Genomic DNA, 26,370 nt, shown 5'->3' with positions numbered 1-26,370 from the left:
ATTTGCTGTGTGACCTGAGAGATTGCCTGACCCTCTCTGGGCAAGGCTTGCCTAACCAATGCCAGGCAGGCCTCCCTGGAAGGAAGCCGGTCCCAGAGCCCAGACTGGGGGGACCCCCTCCTTCAGGCTCAGGATGAGCTGGCACCAGTGTGTGGGATGAGACGGGACCATCTGTACTCCCCAGCGGGGGTCTCTGGCTACATCGGACCCCCCAGTGCCTTGCTCCAGGCTCTGCCAGCCTGCTGGAAATTTCTTTCCCCCTGGGGCCTCGGGGCTGTGAGCCAAGGGTGGCTGGTGGCTCAGGAGGCAGGTAGGGGGCCCCTTGGGCTGGGATGGGTGAGACATGAACCACATATGTGATTTGAGGCACAGGAAAAGGTGATGGGGGTGCAGGCACGGTGCCTGGGCATGATGCGGTCACCCTAGCATTCCCTGATGTTGGCCCAGGTGGCCAGGGGCCAAGGAAGGTTCCTCTCTGAGCCTTGGAGAAACCTCCAGAAAGAGGGAGATGTTCGGCTCTCAGACATCAGTTCAATTGGAGGCAGTGACCCTACGGACAAAAGGTCCCTAGGCTGCACTCTGTGCCCCCCACCCCAGGGACTGGCCCTGCCCCAGCCTGCAAGGCAGCCCTGGCCTGGCCTCCCAGGACCCCTGGCGTGCAGCCAGCCAGTGAGGAGAGCAGCCCCAGGTGTGTGATGTGGGTGGCAGGTGAGTGATGCGCCCAGTGAGGCTGGCTCAGCTCTGGGGTTACTGGTGGGCTTGGCAGAGGCCCTCCAGGCCCCCCACACCCTCACCCACCGGTGCCCCTCCATCCTCCCACCCGGCCCCAGTCAAAGGCACTTCAGGGATTACCGAGTATCCACTGTGCAGACAGGGAAACTGAGGCACACAGAGTGTCTGGAATTCACCCCCCCACACACACATACACCACCAAAAAGACCCCTCAGTCTCCCTTGGCTCTTGCTATCTCCAGAGAGCGGCAATTTGCCCCACCCCCAGAATGTTCTAGAATGTCCCGGAAGGCCTCATTTAAAGTCAGAATCCACCCTGCAGCCCCTGAGTGGTAGAGCTGGGCTGGAACCTGGACCCGTCTGTCTGACCTCAGAGCTCTTGACCACAAGAGCTTCAGGGAACAGACTTTGACCTCTGGCAGCTGTGTGGGGACCTTCAGTGAGTTACGTCACCTCTCTGGGTCCCAGTCATCTCCTCTTCAGAAGGAAGCCAACGCTGGCACCCTCTTCAGGTGACCTGGTGCGTCTCCCTCGTGCTCCCGCAACGTTTGAGGGGCTCTGTGGGGGCAGAACTGTGGGCAGGGGGTTGCAAACCCTCAGGCCTGGACCCCTGGCCCTTTCTGGGCCTCAGTTTCCCCTCCTAGGTTATCTTTAAGAACGCTGCCTCTTCCTGCCCATCGTCACGGTGCTGGGGGCTGCTGTGGGGAGAGCGAGGGGGGAAGCTCCAGGTGACAGAAACCTGGCATCCCTGAGCTGCCTGCCCCGTGCCTTTCTTCACCCCGGCCCCCTGGCACGTTGGGGTCTGCCCGCCCCTGGCACCCCGGCCCGGCCACTTCACGTGGCTTAAATTTCAGCCCGTGGTGGGTGAGCAGCAGGGGGGGCTGGACACGCTTCATTTTCCAGTTTCTGGAAATAAAAGCTGTGGGGCCCTCTATTGTCGAGTGGAAAAAAGCCATTGCAAAACTCGATGTGAAGAAACATCAGTGCCTAGGTGCATCGCCGCTGCCCAGCGCGGGAGATAGAAGATTCCAGGGAAGACTTGGGGGCTGGGGAACAAAGAGCCCTTTTTCCTCTCACCCTGAAAAGGCTCTGTGGAGCTCGCTCGCGTGTGGCAGTTTTAGAATCAGAAAAACCAGCGAAGGTGTTTTGCAAGACAGAAAGCGGTTCAGAGATCTGTTGGGACAAGGAAACAGAAAAGCATAGAATTTGTTGGTTTGTTTTTGGAGGACGTTTCCCAGCGTTCTAAGACACCTGTCCCTCCACTGGCAAAAATCTGGGCCAGGAATGCCAGTGACCTGGGCACCGGGCCTGGCCCTGCGGGGAGCAGATGGAGATGCCACGTGCAGAGGATGTGCCCAGAATTTGCCCCTGCCCCCATCCCCACTGGCAAGCAGCAATATCCCCCTACCCAGGCTCTCTGAATATGCCTGAATTTACAGTCGGAATCCACCTGCAGCCACTCAGGTTCCCGGCCCAGCTGCGGCCCCTGGCCCTGCCCTCAACCTGGAGGGTTCCTGTGCTGGGGGTTGGCCTGGGAACAAAGGTAGAGCCCGGTGGTGGAATTTCGGGCCACGTCTCTGCTCAAGACCCTCCCGTGGCTGTCATCAATCTTAGCGGCAAAGCCCCCAGGTCCTGCCGCATCTCCCCACATGCCTCCTCACTGTTCATACCCCAGAACCTTTGCATGTGCTGTTCCCGCAGCTTGGCACTCTCTCCCTCATACCCACGTGGCTTCCTCAGATATGGCTCCCTTGAATCATTGTCTTTCCAACTGCCCCCACCAGCACTCCCCAGCCCCTCTCCTGCTTTATTTCTCTCCACAACAGTGACTACCATTTAACTAGACCATGTGTTCGACTTATTGGCATCATTCGCTCTTGCCTTTCTCCCACCAGAAAGTCAGCCCCACGAGGGATCTCGCTCTGCTTTGTTTCCCGCTGAGCCCCAGCACCCTGAACAGTGCTGGACACACAGGAGGGCCTCAATAAACACACCTTGAATGAATGAATGAATGAATGAATGAATGAATGAATGAATGAACAAGCGAATGAATGAATGGTACTTAGTACTGTCTTGCAAGTACTAAGCACAGCTGGAAAATTCTCCTGTTTCTTGGCTTGTCATTGCCTTTCCCCCTAGACTGGGAGCCCCGCGGGACAGCGCCTGGGTCCCCCCATAGGAACTGGCACCCAGTCGCTGCTCTGTGAACAGGTGTTAGATAAATTACAGCATTTGTGAGTCAACCCAGATAGAAGTTTGGAATCTTGGGAAATGATTAATGAAGACTTCAGGGGGACTTTGGAGCAGGAGAGACCCTCACCCACCCTCTTCCTTGCCCCCCACCCTGACTGCCCTGCCCCTCGCTGTCTCCAAGCGGCCTACAGGTGAGATGTTCCTGACCCTGGGTGACACAGGGCAGGCCACATGGGGATGGAGCCTGATGGCAGGCGCAGACAGGCAAGGAATGCCTTGCCAACAGGAATGAATAAACAGGCTCCTTGGATGTCAGAGGTTGGCTGGGGTGGGGGGGGGGTGTGATGCTTTGAACCTCACGCTTGGCTGAGGATGTTTGGACAAGGCAGGAGGCCAGGGGGTGTCATCAGGGCTAAAATTAGCCTCTGATTCCCGCTTAGTCCCTCCCTCTGGGGCCGGGAGAGAGGCCAGGACAGGCCATCACTTAAGTGGGCTAACTTTGTGCCAGGCCGAGCTCCTTGAATATATGAATGCATTTAATCCTCTCAACGACCCCGAGAGTTGGGTGCTATTATTCTTAGTAGTAGTATTGTCCCCATTTTACAGGCGAGGAGATTGAGGCACAGCGAGAACACTTGGTTCAAAGTCATACAATTCGCAAGGGGCAGAGCTGGGATTCAAATCTGGGAATTGGGGACTGTGCCCTCACCATCGGGCCTGTGCGAAGGTCAAGGAGATAACAGATCTCACACAGTGGGTACTCGGGGGAGGCGGCATGGGGCCCCTCCTTTCCTTTCCCCCAGGGACCTCTCTCCAGAGTCACAATTTCTGCATCCAAATTAAAATACGACCATTGCAGTTGGCAGATAGATGTGGCCTCAACCTCTCCCATCCCACCTGGGCCTCTATCCTGGGCCCCCCCTGGAGGCCCAAGTCCAGTGTCTAAGTGGGGGGACACACCTGAAGGGAGCCCCCAGCATTTCCTGGGGGCAGGGTCCCTCTGACTGGCCAATGTTGATCAGCATCCGGGTACTCACCCATAATGCAGGAAGGACAACTGAGGCCCACTACCCATCCCGGTGGGACTAGAAAATGCTGCCAGATAGCATCCAGCTGAATCTGAACTTCAGATAAACAGTGGATCAGGCTTTAGTATAAGTGTGTCCCACAAATTGGATGGGACATATGCTAACATACCCTAAAACGTGGTTTACCTGAAGTCCAAACTTAACTGGCCATCTGTATTTTTGTTTGCTTCATGTGACAACCTTCGCTGGTGGAGGAAGGGGTGTCCAGGGACGGGGAGGGCAGGCAGGTGATGAAGAGGTTGACTAAGCCACAGAAGGTGCTCAGATGGCCCTTCAGCAAGGTGACTCCTGATGAGTTTCCCAGGGGCTGGAGTGGAGGGTGGAAGGAAGAGAGATGGGGAGGGGGCCCAGGGGGCCTCTCTGCCCCCACACCACCCCCTCCAGGTCTTGCCTGCTCTGGCTCATTATTCATTTTTAATGGTGGTCACTGGGGCAGAGTGTGGGCAGGGAAGGCCTAGGACTGAGGCCCCCGCAGCAGGTGGCCTCACTAATGGGGCTAGAGAGGGAGTGGGGGTGAGGAGGGGGGTGTTCTGGCCCACCAGGGGGCCAGCCTGGGGCGGGAGGCAGACCCCATCCCCACCCTGCCATTTCCTTTCCCGTGGAGACGGGAGACCAGGGCTGCGCATCTCTGCAGCCCCACCCCATGCCAGGCAGTCTCCTCCTGGGTCAGGGATGGAGGGTTGCTCTGGCTTTCCCAGCTTCCTCCCACCCTCTGGCTCCCCACGTGCCAGCCTCAGCTGAGCCTGTTACCCATGGGAGTTTACTGAATCCTTGGACATCCAGGCCCGGTGATTCCTCTGGGCCCCTCTCTGCCCGTTCAACCCCATTACGGTCCTAGTCAAAACCGGTCCTGGTCAGCCGGAGTTGTAACTGCCTGCTTGCATGTCTGTCTCCCCCACTGGACTGTGAGCCTCAGGAGAGTCCAGATCCCCTGGACTGGACCTGCCTTGGTCACTACTGTGTCCCCAGTGCCCGGGGCCCCGGGACACTGCAGGCAGAGGTGCTCTGGAGTCAATCACAAGGCCCTGGCTCTGCCCTCGTTTGCTGTATGACCCTGAGCAAGTAGCTGTCCCTCCCTGAGCCTTGGTTTCTCCATCTGTAAAATGGGGTACTAGCACCACCTCCTTCTGAGCCTGGATTGCAAAGAAATCACTTTGTATTAAAGATATTGGAGGGTGCCTGGGTGGCTCAGTTGGTTAAGCGACTGCCTTCGGCTCAGGTCATGATCCTGGAGTCCCGGGATCGAGTCCCACATCGGGCTCCCTGCTCGGCGGGGAGTCTGCTTCTCCCTCTGACCCTCCCCCCTCTCATGCTCTCTCTATCTCATTCTCTCTCTCAAATAAATAAATAAAATCTAAAAAAAAAAAAGATATTGGAGAGGCGCCTGCGTGGCTCAGTCGGTTAAGCATCTGCTTTCAGCTCAGGTCATGATCCCCGGGTGTTCTCTCTCTCTCTCAAGTAAATAAACAAAATCTTTAAAAAAACCATGATATTGGAACCATGCTTGGCTCCCACCATGAGATCCTGCTATACACCTAACTGGAAAGGCTGAAATCTGGAGCTCCAGACAACACGGATGCTGGCGAAGATGTGGAGCTCTCATTTGCTGCTGGTGGGGATGCAAAATAGTCCAGCGCACTCTGGAAGGCATTTTTGGAGGTTTCTTACAAAAGTAAACATCCTCTTCCCATGCGATCCAGCAATTGCACTCCTTGGTATTTACCCAAAGGAGTTGAAAACTTATGTCCACACAAAAACCTGCACAGGAATGTTTATGGCAGCTTTTTTCCTAATTGTCAAAGCTTGGAAGCGACCCAGACATCCTTCAGCGGGTGATGGATAAACTGTGGGACATCCAGACAATGGAATGTTATTCAGCGCCAAAAAGAAATGAGCCATCCAGCCACAGAAAGACATGGAGGAATCTTAAATGCATATGATCAAGTGAAAGAAGCCAGTCTGAAAAAGGCTATACACACCGTAGGATTGCAACTCTGTGACATTCTGGAAAAGCAAAACTGGAGACAGTCAAAGGATCGGTGGCAGTGGGTGGGGAGGGATGAATGGGCAGAGCCCAGAGTTTTAGGGCAGTGAGACTACTCTCATCCGGTAGAGGTGGGTACCGGCCATGCTACATCTGTCCAAACCCACAGAATGTACAGCACCAGCAAGGGAGAGCCCTAATGTCAGCTATGGATGTTAGTTTCTAACAATGTATCGATACGCGGTCACCAATTGTAACAAATGTAGCGCAGTGATGGGAGCTGTTAATGAAAGGGGACACTGTGTGGGGGGCTAAGTTGGTGTATAGGAACTCCGGACTCTCTGCTCAATTCTTCTGTACACCTGAAACTGCTCTAAAAAATACAGGTCGTTAATTAAAAAAAAAAAAAAATTCAGGAAGCGTGTGCGTATATTCACCCACATGCAAAATGGCTTTTAGAACAGACCCTTCTTCATCGCTGAGCTCTTGCTAGTAGCAAAAAACCTGGGAAGAGAGAAAGGTGCTTTATTTTTATTTTTATTTTTAAAGATTTTATTTATTTGAGACAGAATGAGAGAGAGAGAGAGAGCACATGAGAGGGGGGGAGGGTCAGAGGGAGAAGCAGGCTCCCTGCCGAGCAGGGAGCCCGATGCGGGACTCGATCCAGGGACTCGATCCAGGGACTCGATCCAGGGACTCCAGGATCATGACCTGAGCCAAAGGCAGTCGCTTAACCAACTGAGCCACCCAGGCGCCCCGAGAAAGGTGCTTTAATGGGGATGACAGTACAGCCACAGGATGGAATATTATGCGGCCGTTAAAAGCAAGAGATGGGTCTTTATTGTGCAGGAAGAAATCCAAAATGTGTTGTTGTCGGGAAACCGGACTCAGGTCTGTGAAACAGCAGGGACAGCGGGATAGACTTTCTGTAGGAGGAAAAGAAAATATACAGACGTGCTTGCTTCGGCGTGGAACATTGCTGGAAGGAGAAACAAGAAACCGGGCTGGTGGCCTCTGGGGAGGGTGGCAGGGTGGGGGGTGGCTGGGGAGAGAGGTATTTTTTTCTGAACACCCTTTGGCATATTGTAAATTCTGAGGTCTGAGTCGGTTTTACCTATTGAAAAAAAAAAACCTGTAAAATAGATTTTAAGCAAGGCTGCTGTGGGGGGTAAAATGGCAAAGCAAAAGCATGTAGATGGGTTTTTCAGAAAGGAGGGAGAATTTCAGGCCAGGCCGTGGGTCTGCCTGCAGCCCCTCCAATTGGGCTGAGAGCCCTCCTGCCTGTCCAGTCCCCGGACCGTTGCCCTGGCCCTGGCTCACACCTTTCCTGCTCTGGTTCAGGGACTGCTCAGAGCCCAGCGGGGCTCCTGGAGGTGAGCCGGGGGCTGGGCTGGGCCGGGGCCGACCACCCAGCCTTCTGTGAAGCCCCCAGGCGGCTTGGCTGGCTCTGAGGAAGGATATGGGGCTGGGGACCAATCCAGGCCTCTCTCCGCTCCCATTCCAAAAAGGACCAGAGTAAAGGGTGAGGGGTAACTGCAGGGGAACTACCAGGGGTCCTGGCGGGGGTGACTATTCTGTGCCTCAGTTTCCCCACCGGCAAATCACTCTCCGGCTGTGGACGCCGGAGCTGACTTGTATCCACAGAACTGGGGGCTCCGCTGGGTTCTGAGCCCTGGATGTCAAGCCAGACAGGGGGTTGGGGGGCAAAGCTCTGCCCCCCCTCCCACTTCCAGAACCCTGAAGTGATGACTAATCTGGCTTCAGGCTTTGAGGTGGTGACTCTGGGCTGAGGCTCCCCACCAGAACCCAGTCAGAAGACCCCCACCTGCCCCTCTGTAGGGAGGACCCTGTGGGCACAGCTGTCTGGTGCCCCAAGGCATTCGGGGCCCAGGCCCCCTCCCAGAGCAGCCCTTGGGACAAGGGAAAGGTTTTCACTCAGAAGTGAATACTGGAAGCATTGCAGGGAAAGCAGGTTGGATTTCATGGTCCCCCAGCAGTCAGCACCCCCACAACAGCAAACCCCACCCTGACTTGTGTGTCCCCTGGTAACACAGGCCCTGACGTTGGCCCCTTCCTTCACTTCACAGGGACCCCATGGTGCACCCCACCCGGCCACATGGCCTCCTTGCAGGGGGAGGGGGTGGGGTGGTGGTGCATCAGGCTCCGTCCAGCCTCAGGGCCTTCACCAAGGAGGGATGTCGTTGGTCTTGTTGGCTGATGTGACCCCAGGCCCGAGACAATGCCTGGCACACATAGGTTCTCAGTAAATACTTGTGCCTTCCAAGTCTTGACTTGAGCTTTGGTTTATGGATGGTTTCTTTCCCCGTGGCCCCCCTGCCCGGCCATCATCTAATGGGGGTGTCATGAATGGGACCTTGCCCAGAGCTTGCACCCAGGAAGCAGGGCTGGGCCACAGATTTACGGAGCCCCGCTGTGTCCCTCGGCTGCTTGTTGACCCAAGGGTGTAACAGCCAGGATATGTCCCAGCCCTCAGGGAGATACACGGTCCGTGAGAAAATGCATGTGATGATGACGTGGGATCTAGAAGCTGCTAAGTGCTGTGGGCAAAACTGGCAGTGGGTAGAGGGTGTGTAGGGAGTGCTGGCCGGGTGGGATGTCACTTCTGTGAGGTGTCAGGGAGGCCTCAATGAGGAGGTGACATTTGAGCTGAGAACTGGAGGTGAGGGGGTAGCTGTGGGGCTGTCTGGGGGAAGAGTGTTCCAGGCAGAGAGCACAGGCAGTACAAAGGCCCTGGGGGCAGCACTGGCCTGGTGTGTTGAAGGAACAGCAAGCAGAGGGAGCGAGGGGTAGAGAGGGAGGAGGGGGAGGTAGGGAGGAGACAGGCAGGTCATGCAGGGCCTGTGGACCTCAGGGAGGACTTGGACTTTGAGGAAAGTGGGAGCCCAGGAGGGCTGTGGGCGGAGGGCAGGACCTGACCCAGATGCTCATGGGCACCCTCTGGTGGCTGCATCAGGGAAGACAGATTGCAGGGTGGGAGTGGCAGGTCAGGGGAGGAGACTGTGTTGTGGCAGGAGGGCGATGATGGGGGCTGGCCCCGCTTGGGGCCGTGGAGGGACGGAGAAGTGGGTAGATCCAGGACAGGGTCTAAAGTAAGGCGGATTCACAAAAGGGTTAGAGGGCAGAAGGATGAGCCCTTCAGGCCCCACACGCCCTTCTCCACAGACTGGTGTGTCCCACCCTGACCCACATGCAAGGTGATTTTTCATTTTTATTTTATTTTTAAAGTAGGCTCCATGCCCAGCGTGGAACCCAACGTGGGGCCCGAACTCACAAGACCTGAGCCAAGATCAAGAGTCGGTGCTTAACCGACTGAGGCACCCAGGCACTCCTCCCATGTAATTTTTTAAAGGAATCCGTGGGGGTGTAGCTTTTGAGATCACTTGGCCTTGTCCCACTGGATTCCAATTGAGACCGCCTGGGAAGCCTTCCAGATAGGTTGTTGCCCCGCGATAGCTAATGACCACCAAAGAACTAAGGCCGAGTGCCTGCTGCGAGAAGCCTCCTGGCTGGGCCTTAGTTTCTCCATCTGTAAGAGGACCAGCAAGAGCAGCTCCCACCTAGGGCTGTTACAAGGATTGGATGACCTAACAGTAAGTAACAACTGAACCTTCCTGGCGGTGGGGAGAGGCTCCCCCAGCTCTTCTTCTTGGTCGGATTTAGCCCGCTCACATTTTCTTGGCTTTATAGAGAGCTCGAGACCCTGCAGCAGAGCCTGGGGGGTTGTCAGTCCTTGCAGACTTGTCCCCACTGGGCAGGGTGTCTCCAGGGATGGGGGCTTTGGGGAGCGTGTGCCCCACTGCCCCAGAGGTCAGCCCCGGGAGGAACAGCAGGCCCTTTCTCACTCACTGGCCCTGCTCTGTCCTCCCCATCAGGACTTTGATCTGTCTTCTGCCCAGGATGCCTTTCCCCCTCACGCACATCTAGCAAGATCTCATCCTCGGATCTTCAGACTCTCGCTTCTCTACCTCACTTTGTCCTCCTCCAGGAAGCCCTCCTGCTCTCCCCAGTCCCCTGCCTTGGGGAGGCCCTTTCTGAGTTCCTCCTTTTGTTCCAGACCAGACTGCTGGAAATGGCTTCATCAAGCTCAGGATGGGGACAGGGGGACCACTGTACTCTGGAAAGGTCCTTCACTACCCCAAGCAGGGGCCGCTGGGGCAGGAGGTGGGGTCCCAGGCAAAGTGTGTGTGTGTGGACTGGATACTATAAACAAGGCCGGCCCCCCTGGGGTCTCTGCGTGGGGCAGTATGATGTCAGTCCCTCACAGCCTCATAAATGTTTATGGGCAAGGGGGTCTGGACTTGGGGGGTCCCTGGAGCCCAGCAGGCAGCCACTCCTTCCTGCCCCATTCTGGGGGGCCTGCTCCAACACTGGCGGCCAGCCCAGAGAGGGCTGAGTAGGTGTCCGGCACAACCCTGGTCTGAGCCAGCTAAAGGGGAAACCGAAGCTAGGAGGCAGGAAGGGACTGGCTGGCTGTGAATTTTTGCTTTTCCTCTGGGGCTTGGGCTTCACAAAGAGCCAGGGTTGGGGGGTGGTGGTGGCCATCAGTTAAGTGCCTGACTCTTGGTTTCGACTCGTGATCTCAGGGTCATGAGATCGAGCCCCGTGTCGGGCTCCGTGGTCAGTGTGGAGTCTGCTTGAGATTCTCTCTCTTCGTCTCCCAGTCATGCTCATTCTTTCTAAAATAAAATAAGTAAATCTTAAAAAAAAAAAAAGAACCAGGGCGCTGAAGAAGGGTGTATGGGGAGGGGAGGCCTGGGTAGATCCAGCTGAGAAGTGACCGACTGCTGAGCCTTGACCAGGTCCCCCTTTCAGCCCTCGGTGACCAGAGGCCCCACCTGCAGCACAAGGTCCGTCGAAACGACTCTTACTGTCGCCCCCGTTCTGCTGGCTGTGGCGGGCAGGATGAGTGAGGAGGGGAAGGGAGAGGACAGTGGCCTGGAGAGGGGCAGGGATACAACCCGACTCCTTCACCCCACAGGGCTGGGGGTCAGGGGGCCAAGCATCGGTGGGCTCTGCCCCCTGCCGGCTGCAGCAGGGACACACCAGCCTGGTGCAGGAGCCTAAGGACCTGTTCCCCCTCAGAAAGCACAGAAGGGGGGCTTCCTTCTTCCTGGAACATTGCTGAGGGAGGGACCCCGTTGTCCCCACTTGCCACTGAGAATAAAACCAGTAAAGAACCAAGAGCTGGGACGCTGGTGCAGGTCTGGGACCCGAGCGCTCTCAGGGCTCGGCAGCTCCTCCCAGCCTTTCTCCGGCCTGGCCGCGACCCTGAGCTGGAGCCGGTGCCCACTGTGGCGGGAGACCTGGAGTGGCTATGGGGTAGTGAGCTGGTGAGGCCAGCCGGGCCGCAGCCTGCAGGGCCCGGGCTCCGCACATGCTGGATCCGAGCTGCCTGACACCCGGCCAAGTGACGGCCCGGGGTGGACAGAGAGCAAGGCTCCGTCTGGCTTCCAACCATGTCGGCACCTGGGTGGGCTGCAGGGGAGAAAGGGAGAGGGATGGGGCGAGAAGGGGCCTCAGGGCCCGGCTCCTGCTGCCTCCAGGCCGCTTCCAATGCCCGACCCCGCTCCCCAGGGTAAAGCCCGGAGAGCCCTAATTTATGGCCCACCTCGACATGCGGCAGCAAGCCTTCCTTTCCGGCTGCCAGAGCACCGAGCCAGAGCCTGTTCCGCGGCACGCCGGGGGCCAGGGCCCTGCCGGCATTATGAGGCTGCCTAAATCACTGGGTCCGACAGGCGGCGGCCGGCGAGGATCAGGATTCTTCTCTGGTCCCCGCCACAGGCCCCTGCTCTGCAGACTCCTGGTGGCCTGTCAGCCACCTGTCGCCTGGGGACAAAGCTCCTGGGCCAGCCCGTCGGGGGTGCTCGGCTCCAATGCCCAAGAATTTGGAGTCAGGCCGTGCGTGGGCCCTGGGTGTGTTTTCCACATGCTGTTGGCTTTGGGGCGGGGGGCGCCCAGAGACGGGATGGCCTGTGACCTGCAGGGGGCGCTGCAGGAAGGGCTGTGGGGGGCGGTGCCCGGCTCCGGTCTTCAGGGCCAAGCTGGCGCCGCAGGCCCACTCCCCTGCTGGGCTGCTGCTGGCACATCAGTCACCCAGCCCACCAGGGACGGGGCTTCCTCCCAGAGAACAGGAGAGGAGGGGAGGGAGACGCACACAAAGAATACACACAGAATTTATTTTCAGTCGCATCTGAGCCTGCCCGCGGACGGGGGGGGGGGGGGGCGGGCTACACCTTGGGCGCCACAAACACCTTCCAGCCCTCCTGCTGGCCCATCTTGAGCAGCGCGGCTGTCATGCCCATGTACGCGCAGGCGGCGGCTCCGATCCCGTAGCTGTGAGCTGCCGGAGTTGGGAGGGCAGCGTCAGGCGCCGGGCGGCTCCCCCCGACCCCCGCCTCCCCGGGGAACCCAAGAACACGGCCTTCCCGCCAGGCTTAGGGGCTCGGGGCTGTGGGCCCCGAGGATTAAGTCAGGGGCCCCTCTGGCTGAAGATGTGTGTGGAAACCCGGGAACCGAGGCTGTCAGTCCAGGTCCAGGGAGGGGGACCCCGCGCTCGGTGGAGCCTCGGCTGGTGCGCTGGCCGCAGGCGCCAGGCCCTGTGTTTGCTCTGCGGACCGTGAACACGGGAGCGCAGAACGGCCCTGCTTGTCCGAGGGCTGTCGCTGGGCAGGGAGGCGGGCCTGCCGTGTGCAGGGCTCACCCCCTTGGCGGGCTGGGGGTGTGTGTCAAACCCCAGGATGCATGGGCCTCCCTCCACCGTGCCCTCCCTCTGCCTGACTGGAACCCTCCAACAAGCACTGGCAGACTGGTGGGCCAGGGCAGTTGCCAGCTCCGAGGCTATGGGAGGTGGAAAGAGCAGTGTCTGCTCCCGGTTCCAGGCGGCTGCACTGTGCCAGGCTGGTGTGGGGCCCCCGCCCTGCCTCCCACTAGGGAGGCATGCTCTGCTGGTTCCCAGGTGACCTCGCACCACCCAAGCCCCCTCTCTGAGCTAGTCCGTGCATCTCCAGGTGGGGATGGTGAGTGTAGCTCCCCTGCAGGGCTGTGTGTTTGGCCAATCAGGGCTCTGGGTGCTGGGAGAGGGACGGCAATGCAAGGACCATGCACCTTCTCCATGCTCATGGGGCAGGGGCAGGGGCAGAGACAGACAGTGGCCTTGTGTTCTCTGACAAGATGCAGAAAAGGAGAGTGATAAGGAATGAGGGCAGCGGGGGTCCCAGATCATCCACAGGCGGGTTTGGACAGTGAAAGAGGGAGCTGTGCTGACATCTGGGTGAACAGCACTCCAGGAAGTGGGCACAGCACATGCAAAGGCCCTGGGGCACGACTGGGCCTGGCTTGGAGGAATAGCAAGGCGGCTTGTGTGGCTTATACAGAGTGACCAAGGGGGCGAGAGGGAGGAGGGTAGGGTAGGGGGATGTGGCAGGTTGTGCAGAGCCTTGTGGGCCAGGCTGAATGCCACAGCAAGCCACAGGGGGGTATACGGGCTTGGTGAGATAGACATGCAGTAGGTGCTTAAGCAAAGCAGCTCTTAGTATTACTGAACTGGCTGGTGACAGAGGTTCAAAAGCACTGGAAGGTTTCACGGGGACTGCCCCCTCCTCTGCTGGGGCGAGCATCCCACACACCTGGCCCCTTCCTGGCCCCTGGTCTGGGATAGAATGGGGGGTTGTGGTCAGCAGAGGTCAGAATGGGGGGCTCACTCACTGCGTGCTCCCAGGGTCAGGCCTCCGGCACAGCCTCCGATGAAGTAGTTCAGGGGGTCATCGGGCTTCTCTCGGACCTGAGCGCTGAGGCAGGACGTGAGGCCAAATATGGCGCCGATGGCAGCTGTTGGGGTGCGGGTGCGGGGGTGAGCGCTGAGTCAGGGCCCAGGGGCCGGTGCCAGGAGGGCCCCTAAGGAGAAGCCAAGGCTCGCTCACCTGCAGTAAATGTGTATCGCCCTGTCCTCGCCACTCCCTCTAGGAAGGAGTCCGGGGGCTGGAGCGTGACACTGTAGGCAGAGAAGATCAGGCCTGTGGGACCAGAGAGGGTGAGGTGTGTGGGACCAGGACCTGGGCGCTGAGACCAGGAGGGGCCCTGGTGGGGGGCAGGCCCCTCCACTATCAGAGAAACCCTCTCTCCCTCTGTCCCCATGGCACCCAGAAGGAGGTTCCTAGCACCACCCCTTCACCCAGGAAGGGACTGTTCTGAGGTTTACCCAGGGCCCCACAGCTGCTGAGCAGCCACAGTGGGATTCCAACCCAGTCTACTGGTCCAAACCCTGGGCTCTCACCCCTACCTCCGGGCCCCAGGCCTCCCTCCGCAAGGCCTGCCCAAGGCCTGCCCGGGGCGCCTTCGCTCTCCACAGTGCACCGGTCCAGCTTGCAGTGGACACGAGAACAGGCCCAGGGCCCAAGTGGCTGGGCTGCTCTCTGGCCTCACGTGCCAGCACAGACAGCACAGCTGAGCCCCACAGGGCTTGGCACCCAGGCCCTGCTCCCCACTCCCAGCCAAGGCTGCATTCTCCCATGGGGCCCAGGGCTCCTTGGCGGAGACTTGGCTCCCGGGGCTGCCAAGGCCTGCTGCTCGTCACCCTTGGGCCCCCTCCCTGCTCGCAGCTTGGGCCTGGGCCCATCCCTCACACCTGGCTGGCTCAGCAGCCGCTCCCGCCCACCCGGCCTCGCCACTCTGGTCAGCTTTTCCATCTCTGCTCGCCCTGGCCTCCCTGCCCGACACTGGTTCTTGCGCATGAGGGGCCCGGCAGGGGCTGGGCCTGGACCCGAGCGCCAGGTGGGTGGTGAGGCCCGAGGCTCTATCGTGGGGCATCTTGAGCAAACACTGGCCCAGGCTGCTGTGTGGGTCTGGGGTGAGGCCAAGGCAGACCCTCCTCAGTGGGGGGGCAGGCCAGGGCCCACCTGGCTGGCTCCGAATCACCAGGAACCGCCCAACACGGAGCTCCCCGGATCCTCCAGCTGACCCTGCTCAGGGCAGACAACACACCCCTCCTCTCCCTACAGAACCCCCGCATGGCCCAGTCACCACAGGGACCTCCCAGGGCCAGCCCGTCCCAATCTGTCTGCCAGCTCACATTCCACGCTGCACACAGACCGTGCCCCTGCCATCCTAATCCCCTCAGAAATCCTAGAACTGGGAGTGGATGAACTGTCTCCTAGCAATCATCCAATATGGTGACCTGCCACAGCCCACCCTCCCCACATCCTGCGACCCCCAGCACATGAGGATCTCTACTGACTCGGACCTTTCTATGGCCCCCCATCACCCTGCAAAAGGCCCCCTTCCCAACTCCCACCTGCTCCTGGCTCTCTCTCAGCCTCCAGCAGTGACCTCCAGATACAGTGCACACTCGACCCTTCATTCATTCATTCCTTCCTTCACAGTGACTGCAGGTTGTCATTCCTTTTCACAGGCACTGTGTGCCCACATTCATTCATTCATTCATTCATTCATTCATTCATTCATTCTTCCATTCATTCTTCCATCCATCCAGCTACTTCATTCACTCACACATTCATTCAGTTGCTGTATGCCCTAATTCACTCATCCAGCCACCCATCCACAAGAGTTACTAGGTGCCTTCATCCATCCATCCATTCATTCATTCATTCATTCAGGGTTACTGTGTGCCCACAGGGTGCTGATGCTAGGGGGTCCAGGCTCCCTGCCCTCCGGGGGCTCACCATCTCAGGAAAGCCAGACAGGAAACAAGAGTGTTCTCTCAGTGAGGCCTGAGGGGAGGCAGGGAAGGTAAGGGAGGATCCAGGAGCCAAGTCCTGCACGTTGAGTGGATCTGGCCAGTGAGAGAGAATGTAGGCGGGCGAAGGAAGCAACACACACACACACACACACACACACGCACACACACAGCGATACCCTCGAAGGCTCACAGGAGCTGGAGACCACCACAAATCCGAGTCTCTCAGTGACTGCCTGACACGGCACCTCTGTCAAAGTTCCCACCCACACTCTCTCAAAGACCTTTCAGCAAGCCCCCGCCCCCACCCTGGAGGCTCCTCACTCTCAGCAGCACCCCACTCCTGAGATGTGCTCAGTCTCCCCCAACAGCCTCCTGAGATGTCAGTCCATCCCCGTGAACTGTGCATTTGTGATCACATGTGCACTCCCACTCAGAAACACCAACATTAATGTCTTTCTCAGATTCAAAATCCCTTAAACCATCCACTTCCCCTTATCTCCCTGAAGGCCCCACGTGCCCCTCAGGCGACCCCCTCCTCCTACTTTAATTCCCCTTTAGACACAACCATGAGCCTCCACAAAGTCCTGCCAGGCATTCCCCAATGTCAGCATTTCCCTATAAGAATGTGCCCGAATAAGTTCCCCCTACAGTGATCCAACCCCGCACTGCGCAACCCTCTCCAAAGGCCCCCTAGAGACCCTGCCACGCACCTCTACTGTCCCAACAACTCGCCACTCAAGCAGACTCCACATCATTCATCCGCAGGGACTCCCCATCCACCCTCTCTCCTGAGGCCCCTCCACAAGGATCCTGCACGCACAGTCCCTGCCCCAGCCACCCTCAGGAGCAGATCAGGAGACGTGGATTTGCATACTGGCTTGAAAAGACCCTGGGATAGTTAACACACCTCTGTGACCTTCAGTTTCCACCTCTGAGAAATGGGCACGATAATCGTTGATCTCAGAGAATGGAGTGATGATTAGGTTTACCTTGATCCAAATGCCTCCCAGTGGAGACTCAACTTCTGCCAGGCCTCGTTTCAGGAGCTGGAGATATGGAGGTGGCCCAAACCATCATTCATACTTCTCAAGAGAGACTGGAAGGGGCGAGATGCTGAGGTGTCCCATGCAGAAGAGTGCTAGGGCCATAGTCACCTTATGCCCTCCCAAGGCTACCCTTATAGTAGCCCCTGACCCACCTCACTTGTGACCTCCTCCGCACCCCTACGGCCCCTCTGGTGGTCCCAATAAAAGCTTCAGACACCCCTAACCATCCCGCTCTCCTGAACCCTAAAAAGACTTCACCTCACACTGGAACGTTCTCAAACTTCTGTACCCCCGAGACACAGCCATGGTCCCCCCAAATAACCTCAACTTACCCTGTTGTTAAGTCTCATGAATCCCCAGCTCCTTCGACACCCAGTAAAGGCCCTCTGCCACTCAAAGACGTCCCCAGAGCCTGGGGTTAGCTTCAACAGGAACCCCCAAATCCCAGCCCCCAGCAACCGCTTCTGACGACCCCAGTGGCCCCCCTGTCACGTGTACCATTTCCCGGTGCCCTCCAACCCTGTCGGACCCCCTTCACACAAGAGGTCCTCAAGGCCGCCTCAGACATCCCCACGACGACGTGTCACCCCGTGTCACCCAGCGCTCCTGCGACCCCCTCGGACAGCTCCCAGTGACCCTGTCGCCTTCCTGCGCCCTCTGAATTAGTCCGACACCCCCACAAAGTCTATCCCGTACAAGAGCTCCCCAGCGACCCAGGGCCGCCCCAGACATCCCGGCGACAACCTTACGGCACCTGCGAGATCCCCAGCGCCCCAGGACGCCCTGGGACAGCCCCCAGCGACTCTGTGACCTCCCTGCGCCCTCTGCCCTCGGGACCCGGCCGAGGTGCTCACCAGCGGCACCACTGACTGTGGTGCTGGCATAGGTCTTGCGGTGGCACTCGGTGCCATCGGGTATGTCCAGGTATTGCTGAAGAAGCGTCCGCGCCATGATTGCACACCCCTGGCCCCGCACCGGTGTCCAAGGGCAGCCGCCGCTCGTTCTCGCGAGACTTCCTGGGCGGCGCGCGCAACCTCTCGTGCGGGGGGGCCGACAACAAGCGTGCAACTTTATTGAACATCGCGGACACAGACACGGTCGCGCGCACGCGCAGAGTCGGGACTGGCGTAAAGGAAGCGCGCGTGCACCCCCAGCCGCCTTCAAGAACGAGAAACTGAGGTGAGCCAGAACCAGTGAAGGCAGATCTCACTAGTTCCAACTCAGAAGGTCCTAGGTTAGGAAGGGTTGACGCCCGGAGGTGGGGCCTAATCCAGGGGCGGGACTATGACCGGTACTAGGCCTATCTCCAAGCGCAGATTCGGGCGCGGGGCGGGGCTCCACTTGATAGGAGCAAGATGTAGCCCTGGGGCGGGGCACAGCGCAAATGTGACCGCTCCCAGCACCAGCATCTGCGCGAGTCTGGGGGTCTGAACCGCGTGCGACTATTTTGGGGCGTGGCCAGGTTCGAGGGCGGGCAAAGGTACCGATCCCAGGGCTAGGATTTTACGGGACGCCACTCGTGCTCACCTTGTGGCTGGCTTGTCCAAGCCCTGGGACGGAGGAGGTCCGCGCTAGACTTGGGGGCGTGGCCAGAGCCGAAGACACGCCCCGAAAAGGACTTGGCCGAACCGGAGCTGTGCGTTTGCTTAAGGGGCGTGTCCGTGGCCTTCCGGGTGGATCTGAGAGAGGCGAAGCCTGGGGCGTGGCCAGGCTTGCTGGGCCGCAGGACCCGGACCAATGCTGCTGGTGTTGGTTTCTCAGTGGGGCGGGGCCTGTCTCGAAGGAGTGACCAGTCCCGTTGCGGGAGCCTGAACAGGGAGCGCCATCGAGGACTCAGGCCCACCTGGGGGCGTGGTTTGCCAGAACCTTGGCCAATCTTAGAGTTAAGCCGGGCTCAGGGGCGGAGTCTCGAGGTGCCGGGACCAGTGAGGGTGTTTGGGTTTGAGGAGGGCGCGACCCATCCTGCCGCGGCCAATCGCGCCGAGGTCCTGAGGGGGGCCTCTGGGGGCGGGGCCCATCGGGGGCGGGGCCAATGGGCGGGGCCGGGGCCGGTTCCGGGCCGCCGGGGACCGCGCGGGGGCCATGTCGGCGCCGCAGCCGCTGCAGATCCGCGAGGCGAACGCACACCTGGCGGCTGTGCACCGGCGCGCCGCGGAGTTGGAGGCGCGGCTGGACGCGGCGGAGCGCACCGTGCGCGCCCAGGCCGAGCGCCTGGCTCGCCACGACCAGCAGCTGCGCGCTGCCCTGGACGAGCTGGGCCGCGCCAAGGACTGGTGAGGCCCGGGCCGGCCGGGCGGACTTCTGGGAGGTGGGCGGAGGCGGAGCGGAGATGGGAAGGGGAGGAGAGGCGCGGGAACCGCGTGCAGTCACGTGTAGGCTGGACTACTGGTGGGATTGAAAAAAAACAACACCCAAAACCTCGAATTAGTCACCAGCATGCTAAGTTAAGAGGTGTCACACAAGTGCGGATTTCTAACTTAAGACAGAACCCATTTTTCCACAATGCAAAATCGGCTCTTTCCGAGTGGTGCAGGGGTCACCGACCTCCTAGGCATTGAGACCAATGGCAGGTTCTGGAGCAGGGGAGGATGGGATCATACCAGCCGTTTTTGAAGAACCCCTCTAGTTTTGAAGAGGCGCTGAGGATTGAAAGGGATGAGACAAGCGCCCAGGGAGGAGGGAGGTCAGGGGCCCAGGTGGGAAAGGAGCTGGTTGGATTCATTCATTCATCTTTACTGAGTACCTACTGTGTGTCAGGCACTGTGCTGGGCGCTAGAGCACGTAAGTGAGATCTACTAGCACAGTCCTTAGGCAGGCACATCACTAGGCAGTTACAACGTGGGGTAGTTGGGGTCGTGATGGAAGGGCACATAGGGTTGAGTGGGCCTAGATGGAAGGCTTCCTGGAAGGGGAGCCATCTAAGCTGAACAACAAATAGGAAAAGATGTAGGGGACAAGGGAATTGCAGGGGAGCGATTAGAGAGTTTTCGTCTTCTTTGGCTGCCATTACAGAATACCACAGGCTGGGGGCCTTAAACAACTGAAATTTTCTCCTCACAGTTCTGGAGGCTGGAAAGTCCAACCGACAGATTCAGTTCCTGGTGACAGATTCTCTTCCTGGCTTGCAGATTGTCATCTTCTTGCTGTGTGCTCACATGGCCAGAGAGCAAACTCTCTGGTGTCTCTTCTCACAAGGGCACTAATTCTATGAGGGCCCCACCCTCATGAGCTCATCCCAAAGGCGCCATCTCCAAATACATCACACTGGGGATGGGGGCTAGGGGTTCAACATAAGATTTTGAGGGGACACATTCAGTCCATAACAAGGGGGTCTTGAAGCAGTGGTGAGGAGCTTGGCATTTATCCTGATGGTGACGGGGAGCCCCGGGAAGTCAGGGGCAGGGAGGAGGAGAATCGCTGGTCCCCGCAGTACCATAACTGCCCTGTCTTGCCTTCTGCCAGTGAGCTTGCCGCTCTCCAGGAGCAGCTGCTGACCTCCGAGGCCACTGTCCACAGCCTGCAGGCTGCTGTGCGTCAGAGGGATGAGCTCATTGGGCAGCTGCAGCCCCGGGCGGAGCTGCTGCAGGACATCTGCCGTCGCCGGCCACCCCTGGCCGGGCTGCTGGCTGCCCTGGCGGAGGCTGAACGCCTGGGGCCCCTGCCAACCAGAGACCCCAGCCACCCACTCCCTGGTGGGCCCAGTCCACGCCTTGCCAACAGTACTGGGGAAGAGGAAGACAGGGACCACCTCCAGCCTGCAGTGTTTGGGACCACTGTGTGAGCCCTGGAGCACAGATTTCACAATGGAGACAGAGTTCCACTGCTGTGGGTGTCCTCGGGGGTCACCAGTGTCCCAGAAGGGACCCCGTGGCAGAACCATAATCCTTTCCAAGCATCAAACCTGCTAAAAAGTCATAGGTTTCAAACAGGCCGCCCAAGGGCCAAAGGCATATGGTTAGCCTGGACAGGTTTTTTTTTTTTTTTAAGATTTTATTTTTAAGTAATCTCTACACCCAATGTAGGGCTTGAACTTAAAATCCTGAGATCAAGAGTCGCATGTTCTACCAACTGAGCCAGCCAGGCGCCCCTTGTTTTGTTTTTTGTTTTTTAAACAAAACTTTACATCAGTCAACTTGTTGAAAGATTGGCAACATTTTACAAAAATCCGGATTTCTGGCTTCAGTCTTGGCCATGCCTGCTTGGATCTGAGCTCAGGATACCCTCTTTAGCCAAAGTGTGAGGTCCAGTTGGCTCCCTCATCTCTCTTAGGGCTGGATGTCTGGCCCCTGAAGCATCTGAGTTTGAGATCTCTCTTGCTCGTGGGGGCAGATGTATCAAGTTTTTCTCCCCCTTTTTCCCCTGCCCTGATCTTCGTTCCTTCTGAAGCATCCTTCATCCTAGGCTAAAGCTTTTTCTTATTCTTCATCCCAGACCAGAATTGGGAACCTCAAGCCTTGTGCTGTTTTGCAGTGGCTGTATGAAGATGGATTTTGAATCCTAGATTCTTTCCCCTAACTCTGTCCTTCCCTCAACGTTTAACCCAGAAGGGAGAGCGTGCGTGTGAGACATGCTGACATGCTGGCGGCCAGGCTGTGCTGCCCCAGGGAAAACTCAGGCATCCCTCAGCCTTTCCACTGGCTGTTCCCTCTGCTTAGACTGCTCTTCCCCCGGATGTCACATGCCCCGTTCCTTGTCACTCAGATCTTTGCTCAGATGTCACCTCCTCGGGGGGGGGGGGGGCTTCCCTGCCTACCTTATTGGAAGTAACCCCATCCCCTGCTCTTACCCATTCTGTTTTCTTCACGGGACGTCCTGTCATCAGAGTGTAAGCTACCTGAGGCAGGGCTTTTCTTCATCGCCAGCGCCAGGTGCACCCTGGGGCCTCGGTAGGAACAGGATGGGGTTTGTGGGCCCTGAAGGGAGCTGGGAGCCCCTAGCACATCTGATGAGGCCCCAGCCAGTTCAGCTTTTGTAGCAAGCAGCCCGCTCCTTTTTATATTCCCTAGAGAATTTATTTTTAAACTCCTTATTTCTATGCTGCCCTTCTTGGCCAGAGACATTCAGGGTGCTATTATTTTTTAAATCAAACCAGGGAACCCTGTGCCTTTCTCTGCCCAGCCGAAGTGCCCAGCCTGGTCCCACGCTAGCCCTTTTCCCACCTCCTTACTCAGGGAACTGTCACACCAGGAACCACTGAGGGGCAGGGCCCATTTTGGCCTGGAAAGGTCGGGGTCTGTGCCCAGCCCTCAGGATGGTGCAGCCTGCCCGCCTGGCATCTAACAGTGACCCCTCAGTGCAGTAACAATGGCCCCATTTTCTCTGGATGAATAGGGGGGCTGCTTGTACGAAGAGAAGGCAGGTTGAGGCCTGTCTGAGCTTAAGAATAAATCGGATGATTTCCTGGCCTTGGTCCTTCCTCCTTTCTTCCTGTGTGGGGGCTGGAGAGGTGGCCTGGTGGGGCCCTGCTGGGCGGGGAGACACAGTTACAGTCACAGGCGCTTGTGTCTAGTCTTTGCCGCCCAGGCTGGCCCCATTTTATAGCTATGGAAAGTGAGGCTCAGGGGGGTGAAGTAAACCGGCCTCGGGGTCGGGAGGGCCTGGGCCACTTCCAGTTTCTGGAGGGGTTACTGTTAACATTCTGATTCTCTTCAAGATGAGGAGATGCCAAAACAGTTACAATAATTATGGTTATATTTCACACTTTTCTATGGAAAAAACTGATTTTTGTAATCCTCATGAAAAACACAATGGAGTAGTTCTCTGCCTACTCGAAAAGTTATGGACTGCAGTGAGCCGCCAGAATGTCACTGCAGTTTCTCCTAACACTGACAGTGTCTAAGTCCAGGCTTTGGAAAGCCTCTGGTGACCTCTGGGTCTCTGCAGCAGATGGGTCCCCAAACGGGGCCCACGTTTTAGGCCCTGGGAAATCCAGCGTCATTTTCAATCCTGTCGTTCGGTGTAACGCTTAGTCGATGTCTTGATCAGAGGCCTTCTGTGATGATGGCCTCGGTGCTTCTTGGATGGCGTCGGGGGCCAGGGCCACTTCTTCACTTGGTACTGCAGTCCCCTGGCTCCCCCAGCTTGTTAGGAGCAAAACCACCAAGTGTGGTTTGAGAACTGAGAAACCAACCACCGAAAGACCCACATCGACAGAAATCCCACACTGGCCCCTAAATAACTACCAGGAACTGCTTTGTCGGACTTAATGCTGAAACAGTCTGTAAGACTGCTGCGTCCTGGCTCAGCCACACTGGTCTGAACACCAGGCAAGGGGACCCGTGGAGCCCAGGGAGGAATTGGGTCTTAAGCCTCCTCGGCATGGCCTTGCCTCTCTCCGTCAGGGGCACTCTGGCCATCTAGGGCTGTCGCCCACCCCTCCTTCTTGTGGCCAGGGAGGGGACCACCGCCAGTCCCCATCTGGGTCTGGCTCTATCCCAGACCTGGGCACTGTGAGGCTGGGGGTGAGCAGGGCAGAGGGTGGGCAGTGGCGCCAGCAAAACACGGGCCTGTCCCTCTCGGCCCTGCCCCCCTGCCCCCCGGGGCTGTGAGGCACTGGCACAGTGTGGGTTACGGCCGGGGCCCCTCCCAGTCTCCTGAGCCACCGTCCCTTAGCAACAGGCCTGCTAGGCAGGACGCGCTGCCAACGCTGGGCAGAGTGGGCAGGAGCCAGAGGAGTGGCCGTCTGGACTCCAGTACAGTTGAAGGCCAGGTGAGCAGGTAGCTGGCCAGGGCAGGCTTGCGGCACCGGACCACAGCCTGGTCAGCCGAGTCGGAGTCCTTCCTCGAACTCTCCTCCAGCCAGTTGCCCAGCCAGTCTGACCCGGCATGGATGCTGCGGACGCCACTGTGGAGAAGCTCCGGGCACAGTGCCTGTCCCGAGGGGCCTTGGGCATCCAGGGCCTGGCCAGGTGAGCTGTCCCCTTGAATCTTCTTGAGCCCCAGCCCCAGGGGCCACTTTTTAACTGCACCCCACGCCCCTCAGGTTTTTCCGCCGCCTGGACCGGGACAGGAGCCGATCCCTGGACTCGGGGGAACTCCAGCGGGGCCTGGCTGAGCTGGGGCTGGTGCTGGACACTGCCGAAGCGGAGGGCGTGTGCAGGCGCTGGGACCGTGATGGCAGCGGGATGCTGGACCTGGAGGAGTTCCTGAGGGCCCTGCGGGTGAGGCCCTTTGCCCTGCTGTCTGGGGGGTGCTGACGAGCTCTCCGCGGGCTTGTTGATGTCAGTGCTGACCCTGGATGCCTGGAAGCCCTGGTGCTCCGCACTAGACCCCCCCAGTCATGACCTGCTCCTTTCCAGCCCCCCATGTCCCAGGCCCGGGAGGAGGTCATTGCAGCTGCGTTTGCCAAGTTGGACCGCAGCGGGGATGGTGTGGTGACCGTGGATGACCTCCGGGGGGTGTACAGTGGCCGCGCCCACCCCAAGGTGCGAAGTGGGGAGTGGACCGAGGAGGAGGTGCTCCGCCGCTTCCTGGACAACTTTGACTCCTCTGAGAAGGACGGGCAGGTGGGTGCCCACAGACACCCCCCACCCCCTCTGCCCGGGTCTCTGGTCCCTACTTAGAGCCTGTCCGCCCCCAGGTCACGCTGGCTGAATTCCAGGACTACTACAGCGGCGTGAGCGCCTCCGTGGACACAGACGAGGAGTTTGTGGCCATGATGACCAGCGCCTGGAAGCTGTGAGCTGTGCACACTTGCTCAGCCAGCCCCGCCCCCGTAGCGTAGGACCCCCACCCTGGCCCCCCCTGAACCAGGTCCTCTCTCACCTGGGCTTCCAGCCAGGCAGCCCCTGAGGTGGAGGCCCTAGGACTGGCTGGATCAGGTCTCCGAGGACCCAGCTTGGCCACCAGGTACAAGTGGGACAAAGTTTCCAAGGATGGGTCACTGGTTCAGGACCCCCGGGAGCAAGGCCCTCCCTGTCCATTCTGTGCAGACTCCCCTCCCCCCTCCCCCCAGGAGCCAGTGTTGGCAGGGAAGCAAACAGCTCTTCTGTGAAGCAAAGCTCAGCAGGGAGGCGGCCAGTCTTGGAAGGCAGCCAAGTTTGGTCACCTGCCCGGACGTGGAGTGTGGGGCAGGGGCCAGGGGCCCGCAGACAGGCCAGGTGGCTCTGGGACGTGGAGGCTGTTCCTGGCCAGTCTGTCTGGCTTCCTGAGGCCCCTGGGGCATGCAGGAGGCCAGGGTTTTAGTTAAAAGTTTTAATGTAGTTCCCAAATACATTTCATATGACAATCTTACATAAATGTTCCAAAACACATGGGCATTATCTGGTTTTACTTGTCACTAGTTGGCTAAGGCTTAAAGCAGAGAAGTGTGACTGGATCTGCTGGGAGGGCCTTTGGTGTCTTCCCACGGCTCAGGCTCACGCTGCACACAACCGACCCGAGGTGTGGGTGGCACAGCTGTGGAGACCAGGCCTTCCGCTCACCCCGAGGGCGGGGCTGGGCACTTTGCTCGGAAATCCCTCGGAGCCCTGTGCACAGGGCCCTTCTTCACAGGCCGCCCCAGGTGGGTGAAGCCCGGCTGGCTCCTGGCCATGCTCCAGGGTGGTGGTGGGCACGGCACCCACTCCTGTGTGTGCTGTGAGTGTGGGAGACGGCCGGTTGCCCGGAACCAGCCCCCTGCCCCCTCCTCGAAGGTCCTGCTGAGGTCCCCCTCTGCCTCTCACAGGGGCCCCTGGTCCTGGATGGTCTTGGGGGCAGTGAAGTCGTCCAGGGCTGGGCAAGGAATGGCCAGCAGCAGGAAGGTTTGCCTCTCGGTGCCAGATGATGGGTGACTGACATGATGGGAAAAGGCAGGAGGGTGGGTGGAGACCCACCTAGGTCCAGTGACCCTTTTTTAGATAAGCTCTTTCCAGGTCTGGGGCCCAACACCTCAATACCCCACGACTGGGCCTGGAGCAACCCTGGGTGGGGAACAAAGTGGGGGGGGGGGGCTGACTCCCACCCCAGCACAGAGGCCAGGAGCCCGGGAGGGAGGAGGAAGATGTGGCCCAGGACAGAGCTACACCCACTCAATGCACAGGAGAGTCTGAACCTAAGAAACCAAACACAAAGCCTTGGGGGAAAAAAATCTAAAAATATAAGCCCCAAATCTGAGTGTGGGAAACTGGAAATACGGTAGTTAACAGAGCATCCAGCAGGCCCAGTGTTTATACTTGTGTGGACAGACCCGGTGGCCTGGACGGGCGGCGGCAGAGAGGCCGGGGACATGAGGAGAGAGGGGTGAAGAAACAAGGTGTCCCAGTCCCAGTGAGAAGCCGTGACAAGTCTTAATGTGCCATTTCAATTCAAAGGAGGGGAGGGAAGAAATGTTCTTTTTCGTTTTGCTCATCAATATGATGAGGTCTCGTGTCCCAAACCACATTCAGGCAGTTCCCGAGTCTGCTTCTGAACGGGACATGCGGATCCGAACTGTGGCCAACCCAGCGGGGAGTGTGGTTCCCGAGCCCCGCGCCTCCACACTGCTGGCGGGGCGGGGCGGGCGGGCGGGCAGACAGACGGACAAAGCAGCAGGCTCGTGGGCAGCCGGCTCCCGGCGCTATGTGCTTCCGGCCGTCTGCCCCTCCCCTTCCTCGCCAGCACCTGTTGGGAAGCAGCGGCCTCACCGTCAGGTCCC

At 58.8% G+C, this 26,370-nt stretch overlaps 4 protein-coding genes across 10 annotated transcripts in view; 2 read left to right on the top strand and 2 right to left on the bottom strand.

The window, feature by feature from the left end:
• Positions 1-12,170: 12,170 nt before the first annotated feature.
• NDUFA11 (NADH:ubiquinone oxidoreductase subunit A11) lies at positions 12,171-17,792 on the bottom strand. The gene is made up of 4 exons (XM_034997887.1): positions 17,612-17,792; positions 13,937-14,029; positions 13,722-13,844; positions 12,171-12,357 (listed from the first exon to the last, which is right to left on the bottom strand). Exons 1-4 carry the CDS (start codon positions 17,706-17,708, stop codon positions 12,245-12,247), a joined length of 426 nt encoding a protein of 141 aa, XP_034853778.1. The 5' UTR covers positions 17,709-17,792; the 3' UTR covers positions 12,171-12,244.
• Positions 17,793-17,859: 67 nt separating this feature from the next.
• CAPS (calcyphosine) lies at positions 17,860-25,009 on the top strand. Of its 2 annotated transcripts, none has more exons than XM_034997884.1 (5): positions 17,860-17,936; positions 23,556-23,665; positions 23,740-23,917; positions 24,056-24,262; positions 24,337-25,009. In XM_034997884.1, the coding sequence occupies exons 2-5, from the start codon at positions 23,583-23,585 to the stop codon at positions 24,436-24,438; spliced, it is 570 nt and encodes a 189-aa protein (XP_034853775.1). In that variant the 5' UTR covers positions 17,860-17,936; positions 23,556-23,582; the 3' UTR covers positions 24,439-25,009. The 2 variants fall into 2 exon arrangements, with proteins under 2 accessions (XP_034853775.1, XP_034853774.1); XM_034997883.1 differs by lacking the exon at positions 17,860-17,936 and adding an exon at positions 18,942-19,030.
• On the top strand, positions 18,810-22,163 carry VMAC (vimentin type intermediate filament associated coiled-coil protein). The gene is made up of 2 exons (XM_034997886.1): positions 18,810-19,030; positions 20,220-22,163. Exons 1-2 carry the CDS (start codon positions 18,840-18,842, stop codon positions 20,536-20,538), a joined length of 510 nt encoding a protein of 169 aa, XP_034853777.1. The 5' UTR covers positions 18,810-18,839; the 3' UTR covers positions 20,539-22,163.
• Positions 24,936-26,370, bottom strand: part of RANBP3 (RAN binding protein 3) — a 53,792-nt gene continuing 52,357 nt past the window's right edge. For all 6 annotated transcript variants that reach the window (XM_034997877.1, XM_034997878.1, XM_034997879.1 and 3 more), the window contains one exon: positions 24,936-26,336. In XM_034997877.1, coding sequence (XP_034853768.1) covers positions 26,293-26,336 — 44 coding nt within the window. In that variant the 3' untranslated portion in view covers positions 24,936-26,292. The remainder of the gene's footprint in view (positions 26,337-26,370) is intronic.

Source organism: Mirounga leonina, unplaced genomic scaffold, assembly GCF_011800145.1.
Source record: "Mirounga leonina isolate KUSES-001 unplaced genomic scaffold, KU_Mleo_1.0 Mir_94, whole genome shotgun sequence".
NCBI classification, from domain to species: Eukaryota; Metazoa; Chordata; class Mammalia; order Carnivora; family Phocidae; genus Mirounga; species Mirounga leonina.
Note: the sequence above shows the minus strand (reverse complement) of the source record. Positions and strands in the feature narration are given on the sequence as shown.